General features: G+C 27.4%; 1 protein-coding gene across 1 annotated transcript; it reads left to right on the top strand.

The window, feature by feature from the left end:
- The first annotated feature begins 3046 nt into the window (after positions 1 to 3046).
- LOC125811193 (probable calcium-binding protein CML46) lies at positions 3047 to 3710 on the top strand. Its single transcript, XM_049490719.1, has one exon. The coding sequence runs from the start codon at positions 3147 to 3149 to the stop codon at positions 3708 to 3710; it is 564 nt and encodes a 187-aa protein (XP_049346676.1). The 5' UTR covers positions 3047 to 3146.
- The last annotated feature ends 3931 nt before the right edge of the window (positions 3711 to 7641 follow it).

Here is a 7641-nt window from a genome sequence, read left to right as displayed (position 1 = left end):
TTCCTGTTCCTTCTTCTCCCACACCAGAAACACCTCCTCAACATTGAACTCATTCTTCCTTTTATTTTCCTAACTCTAAAAATGTGGGCTTTAAATATCTTATAGGCCTTTGTTTTTAATATGGTTCATTTTCAGTTAGTAACTCTTCTGTTCCCCTTTCTTTGTACACAACAATAAAATAATTGGTACTAAACTAATAGAATACCATGATGCAACTCTTAAGAATTATCAATAGTAAAAAAATTCTTTTTGTATTTGGCACTCGACTAATTTGAATTCGTTCCACTTTGAGTATCAATTATTAAGGGTTGTATGATAAGATAGTCATATCACTTCTCGTTTTTTTTTAAAATGTGGGTGTCAAAGTAAAAGTGAACGGATGGAGTATTATCTTTATTTTAATTCAATTGGGAAGATGAAATTTTGTATTAGAACATCTTTTGCCGCCTAAGAGAATTTACTATGATTCTTTAATACATATGTGAAAGGATATTAAAATATAGCTGCAGAAATTGAATGAGCCAATGGAAAAGCAGAATATTACACAATGAAAATGTCAACACGGCAAAATAGATTTTAAATTTAATGTTGAAAATTTTCAACATAGTAGTTGAACCACCAAACAATTCAAGTTTGTTCTATGTTATGTTGTTCCAGTCTTCAATGAATATATGAACTATAATATAGTAAGTAATAAATAGGTTTGAACTTTAAAGGGTGTCATAAAAGTATACAATAGGGCTTTATACCCTTCGTCTAACTTTCTCTACAATTTCGATTCTGAATGTCTAGGTAAAACGGAAAACTTCGCAAACAACAACTTTTTAGTTTTGTAATTAAAATAACCATATCACGGAGTTTCAAATTTTACATATAAAATTTTGAGATATTGTATAATTACAAAACCGGAAAGTGTAACTAGTGCATACACTATTATTTGAAAAAAAGATTATGTGTAAAGAGTAAATACCAAATTTCATCTTGTAAAGGTGTGTTCGATATGAAAAGAAAATTTTAATAGAAAATGTCTTCTCGAAAAATGTTTTCTAGGAAAAGTAAGCGGGATTGAATTATTGATTAAAGGTAAATAATAGATCTACTGTTTGGCAGAAATTAGTACTCTCTTTTTGACTTGTTTAGGATAGATAATAAGTAATATAATATGAGAAGTCATGGATTTCAATGTCATGGTGTTTATGGCGGCAAACTTGGCTATTCCCTCATAAGAAAAGATGTACTCCCTCCGTCCACAATTGTTTGTCAGGGTAAGGTCATGCACACCTCTCAAGGAAAATTTAATAGAAGGTGTAATTTGACTAATATAATTCTATTATACCAAGAATACCAAAAGTCTACATAACTTTTCAATTGAACTACACTATCATTAAGGGCAGAATTGGACATCTATTTTTAATATATCTGCCAAATAATTATGGACGGAGGGAGTACTAATAAAGACAAAAGTATCTGAAAAATACTTAAACTTTGACTGAAATTGTTGTTACGATATCAAACTTTGAAAAGGGCTTTTTATCCCCTGTACTATTTAATAGTGTATTTTAAAGGCATATATGTGTCTACGTGGACATCATAAATATTGCATCATTTTAAATAGTAATGTGTCCACGTGGACACATATATACCTTTAAAATACACTATTAAATAGTGCAGGGGTAAAAGGTCCTTCATAAAGTTTAGTATCGTAACAACAATTTCGATCAAAATTAAAGTATTTTTCAGACCCTTTTCCCTAAAAAGAATATAAGAAAATTAGACTTGCCGCGCTTTTTACTTTCAGAAAAGAATGGAAAATTTTGAAGGGGTACTATTAATCGTCATTCTTGTTTTTGAAAATACTATATGACTTTAACAATATATTATTTTCGTGCATTTCGCGATTAACCAATTGGTCAAGTTTGGAAGTCCTTCATATATAAGTTAAGATTGAATTGATGTATTAAATTGTTTCCACTTTGAAGTGTATATTAAGAAAACGATTGCAAATGCTATGAATTCCCATTAGTGCTTAGTGCTGGCTGCTAAGAACTTTCAGTCAACTTTTTACTTTAAAAAAAAATACTAGTTAATTAAACATAATTTTTCCAATCTCGTATAAAGAATTAAGTTTTTACTTCCATCCATTCACTTTTATTTGTTACATAAATTTTTATTTTTACTTATCCACTTTACTATATCGAGAGAAATGTTGAAAAGTGAAAACACCCCTAAACTTAAAGAGACTTTAGGGGTATATTTCACTCATTTATAAGATCTGGGTGTATATTTAAATTCAGTAGATGACGTTGATGAAACAAACAATTCGCATCGAATTTATGAGTATTTTCAATATTTTTCTATTTATTTCTTAAGTGGTGTACAAAATTCATTACGAATAAGTAAACACCAACGGAAGAAGTAGCAAGTTAATAAAGAGTTAACAATCGAGTTAAGTTCACGCTCACCAGAATTGAGCCAAAAGATAAATATGTTGGATTTTCTTTCTACTTCTTTGCGAAATTGGATCTTACCAATTCTTTTAGCGAATAATTATATAACAAGAAGTGGTTTAATATTAACGAATATGCGACAAGCGTGTAATTTTCCAACAAATTTAAACGAGGAATATAAAAATCAATGAGGAAATTCCAAGGTACCTTCTTCCTATAACGGTCAACTCAATAAGGTCATTTTAATTTTTGGGTCAGTGAAAGAGGCTAATTTGGGGCACAAGAAATCAGAAACTGCCAGCAAACAAATATACAAAAACTAGAACAGGCCAGCCTGCCCCACCATATTTCCAACAAGAGGCAAATGACTCTTCCCAACAAATTAGGAATTGAAGAAACTTCCTGTAACACTTCCATTCAGTGCAACACCAAATTTTTAATGAATTTGGTCATCTTTTCCCACGAACTCCTCAATTGCACCTACTAAGCAAGCACTTTCCTCCATCTTCAAACTTTTAACTCTTATATATAAAATCCCTAATACCTTTCATAATTCTCATCAAAACCAAAACAAATAACACTCTGTTTTCCTCCGCATGCAAGAATATCACCCGCCTTTTACTACAACAACAACAAAGAGACATTTCTCTTCTTCGCCATCGCAATCAAGAATTTTAATTTTAACTTACAAATCTTAATATGGCAGCTTCTAATTATTTGAATCGCTTTCCATTCAAGAAATTCCCTGTAACTACCATTCCAATTCCCCTGCTAATTCATGGCGCGGTGGGATTCTTCTTTCTGTATATAATCTTTGATTGTGCACGAAGACTTTTTACCTTTTTGTCCTTTGCTGAATCCCAAGTGTGTGAAAAGAACAAGACTCCCAAAAAACTGAAATCTATTAGCGAGAAATTAGTTGATGGAAGCTTAAACAGGGAAGAGGTGGAAATGGTTATGGCTAATTTAGGTATTTTTGCCAATCCTGAAGGTGTGAAGATTCAGGGGAGGTTGGATTCTAATGACATTTTTGAACTTTTCGGAGAGGAATTAGAAGCTAAAGAACAAGAAGTAAGAGAAGCTTTTGATGTTTTTGATGAGAACAAAGATGGATTTATCAACGAAAGGGATTTGCAGAGAGTTCTGTGTGCTCTGGGATTAAAGGGAGTAGCAGAATTGGATAATTGCAAGAAGATGATCATGGCCTTCGATGAAAATGGAGATGGAAGAATCGATTTCCAGGAATTTGTCAAAATGTTGTAATATTTTTTGGTCAACAATGAAAAAATTTGATGAAACATTCTTTAATTTGTTCGATTTACTCTTGCTTTCGATGACCATCATTTTTGCTCCCTGTATTTAATATTTTGGATTATAATTGTGTTATCATTTCATTGTTTAAAACATATAATATTGTCTTGAGAAGAACTATAGTGATGAAAGATAAGTAAGCAATAATAACATGGAAGAAGCTTGGACACAAAATAAAACAGGGAAGAAACAACCATAATCGGATCTTAAATATTTTGCAAGACTCATAGATTTCTTCATTGAATTTTAATATTTTATTCTTAATAACACTTGTCTATATTAATCTTAGACAAATTTATTTTCAATACTCTAATTTTGAAAAATAAGATTATAACTTATCATGTTGTCTATTTATGTGATTTTTAGATTTTAATTTTCGAATTCAAGAAACTAATATTTAAAATCAATCCATTTAAGTTCGGATTGGAGGGGTTTTATTAACTGGACGCTTCAGATTGATCCATATAGTTATTTCAAATTTTTTATTTTGAATCTATAAGATGAGTTTCTTTTTTCCTGAAAAAAAAAGAAAGTAAACCTAAGTTTTCTTTTCTCAAGTTTCATTAATAATTTCTCATTCTCACCACAATCCTCTAAATAAAATATTGATTTAAGAAATGAAAGTATTATCAAGAAAATCATGAATTTGCAAAAATCTCGCATTGTCCAAAATTTTGTCGTCACTCCTTCCACATTTTATCGTGTATCTCAAACTTATAACCATCAGCGATAATGTTGTCAATTAATAATGTTACCAGGAAATATATTCGTGCTTCGCGCGGTGTATTAATCAATTTAGAAAAGAATTTTTAAAATATAATTTTTTTCAAACGAATATGATAAAACTCTTATGTTTATGCATAAAAAAACAATTATAAATATTCATGAAATCCTTATTATATAATTTTGTTATAAAAATTGGAGTTAGATGAACGGTATTCTTTTTATTATATATCTTCTTTAAAAAATAAAATATATAAAAAAGATTTTCATTTTTAAATACGAATTTGTGTATGTGATTCTTAGTAGTAGGGTTTTTTTTTTTGGTTAAAGTAGTAGGTTTGTTGCTTTCATTAGATAGTACAAAATATTTGTTTTCCGAAAATTTCTTTCATTAAGAATAAAACAATAAAAAGAAAAGAAACTAAATATATAAAGGAAAAAAAGATATATAAGTAGAAACATTACAGTTAAAAGGTATATCTACTATATATTCTTTTGATTATAATTTATAAGATTAAAAACTTGAAACACTATGCTTCTTTTATTTAATTATAAGTATTTATAACCCTTTTTCTTAGTTATTATCGTATGGCTAAAATCAAGTCAAGTAACAATGTCTTTTTCTAAGCTTATTTTTATTATGGAGCTGTGATAAACTCTATTTTTTTAAAACGGTGATTTTTTCCTTATTTATTTTGGAGTTGTAATTAGAACTTATTTTTTTAATAAACTTTCTTCCTTTTAAAATAGTTATAACTTTTCGAGAGTCAATTTGCTTATTTTTCAAAGTTAAATAATATTAGATTACTTTGATATTTTAAAATTAAAATTTATATATTCAAGAACGGTATAAAAACTCATGTATTATTTATCAATATATATATATATATATATATATATATATATATATATATATATATATATATATATATAAAATGATAGAAAATCTTCTCACTTGACTTTTAACAAAGAAACGATATTAAAACAGAGAAAAATATCCAAAAAAGTGACAAATTAAATAAATAGGAATATGATATGATCTCGATATAAATTTAGCCAAGATTTAATGAATTAATGGATGAATCTTCATGTATGCACACAAATTCAAATATTTTCTCAAATTAGTTCCCAAACTTTGCATATCACCTATTTCATAATTAGTCAAGTTCAAAGCTTAGATTTTTTAAAATTTGTTTGTCAATTACAAAGTTCACTAATTTTTTTAAAAATAAATATTCTAACATTAAAGAAATATTTGTTAATATAGCCCATATCATATAAAAAACACTATCACTTTATGTATAGATTACAAAGTAAAAAGGAAAAAAATTAAATCTAACTTTGTAAAATTTTCAAAATATGAAATATTTATCTCTGTAAAAGTTAAAAATATGTTGATGAAGATCACATCATGAATCTTTAGCCTTAATTTGTTGAGCAAGAAAATTTCTTAGCCAAAAATTATACTCCCTCTGTCCACTTTTATTTGTCATGTTGCGCTTTTCGAAAGTCAATTTGACTAATTTTTAAAGTTAAATTAGATTACGTTAATTCGATATTTTTTAAAAAAAATTAGATATTCAAAAACTATACGAAAAGTACTATAAGTTGCAATTTTTTGCAAATCAATATGATGAAAATATATATCGTAAAATGTTGGTCAAAATTCTTATTGTTTGACTCTAAAAAAGGAAACCATGACAATTAATTGTGGACGGAGGGAGTATATCTTTTCTCTAATTGCTTTCAAAATTTTCTTGCCTCTTTCCTCTTGACTTTTCTTAAAATCACATTTTAAAAATTCTCATACTATTTCAACATTTACATGAATTGAAACAATTTAATTAATTCAATTCTTAGAAGACATTTTTTGGACATTCTAAGAGTAATTTGTAAAAATACGCATTTCTCAATGAAACAAATTTCTATTAAATGAAGAATGAAAAATTAGATCATTTCAGTGGTGAAATTTTTAAAATAAATAAAATAATGACAATTCACAAGGAGACAATAATTAGTTGGAAGACATATATATTAACAAATAATTGACGCATACACTAAATAAAAAATGGATCAAATTTTTCTAGACATACATTCTTTCTTCATTAGGAATCAAATAATTAATCCAAATTCATTGAGATCATTTTTCTTGGCTTGTACTTGAAAAACTCAAACACTAGTGGTGAGGCCGATCAATTTTAAAATATCTTTTTTTTTTACATGTGTGTCTCTCAAGGTGAGGACCTAGTCATCCTTCAATCTTCGTTTCTTTGCTTCAAAAGGAGCCAAAATAACCTCTTTTTTGTTCATGTTCATTCAAAAAAAATAAAATTGCGCACATAAAATTCATAATAAGGTCAAAACACTAAAAAAAATGATGTAACAATACAATCGTGCATAGAATACAAAGTAATAACGTAATATAAATATATACTTTCAGTTGAACATCACTCCACAATTTTGACATCTATAGTTAGAGGTAATCTAAAAAAAATAAAAATCACCAAGAATAGGAAAGTTATTAATGGGATAAAGAATAATTATGTACTTTTTAAGCCTTAAGGAATAACCTCTCGTTTCTCAAAGCAATAATAAATAGAAGGAATTTAATTACTTGTAGGGAGAATGTGCTTAGGAAAATATTGAGGATTAACAAAGTTTAAATAGATATTAAAAATTAAATATAATTATTAATGTTGCAATTATTTTTAAAAAATGGATTGTCATAAATAATGCTAACGTTCGTGTTACTGGTAATTTGATTTTAAATATATAGTTAAATCCATTTATTTTGTAATATATTACATTTGTCCAACCATAGTTGTCCACTATTGACTTTCACATACTCTTCAAGAAACAATAAATAATAGGGGTAATATTATTATTTTATCCTTTGACTTTATTAAATTTAATGTTTTGAGAAATATGTTAAATGATTTAATAGTAAAGATAAAATAAACAAAAGATAAATTATCTCTTAATTTTCTAAACTGGACAAGTATTATCAGATATTTTTAGACGGAGAAGGAAGTAATAACAAATTACGCCATTTGTATGGAGTTAATGAATGAATGTCTTAATTCCAATACTATTTAACAATGATTTAATTAGAGAAATTACTTAACTGTACATTAGGAGACAACGTTATTTTAAATAAATG

The sequence above is a fragment of the Solanum verrucosum genome, unplaced genomic scaffold, assembly GCF_900185275.1.
Source record: "Solanum verrucosum unplaced genomic scaffold, falcon-dt-bn FXZP01000032.1, whole genome shotgun sequence".
Taxonomy (NCBI): domain Eukaryota; kingdom Viridiplantae; phylum Streptophyta; class Magnoliopsida; order Solanales; family Solanaceae; genus Solanum; species Solanum verrucosum.
This window is presented reverse-complemented; position numbering and strand designations above follow the sequence as displayed.

Excerpts from the sequence above, each read along its gene's own strand:
- LOC125811193 (XM_049490719.1), top strand. The coding sequence starts at position 3,147 with ATGGCAGCTTCTAATTATTTGAATCGCTTTCCATTCAAGAAATTCCCT.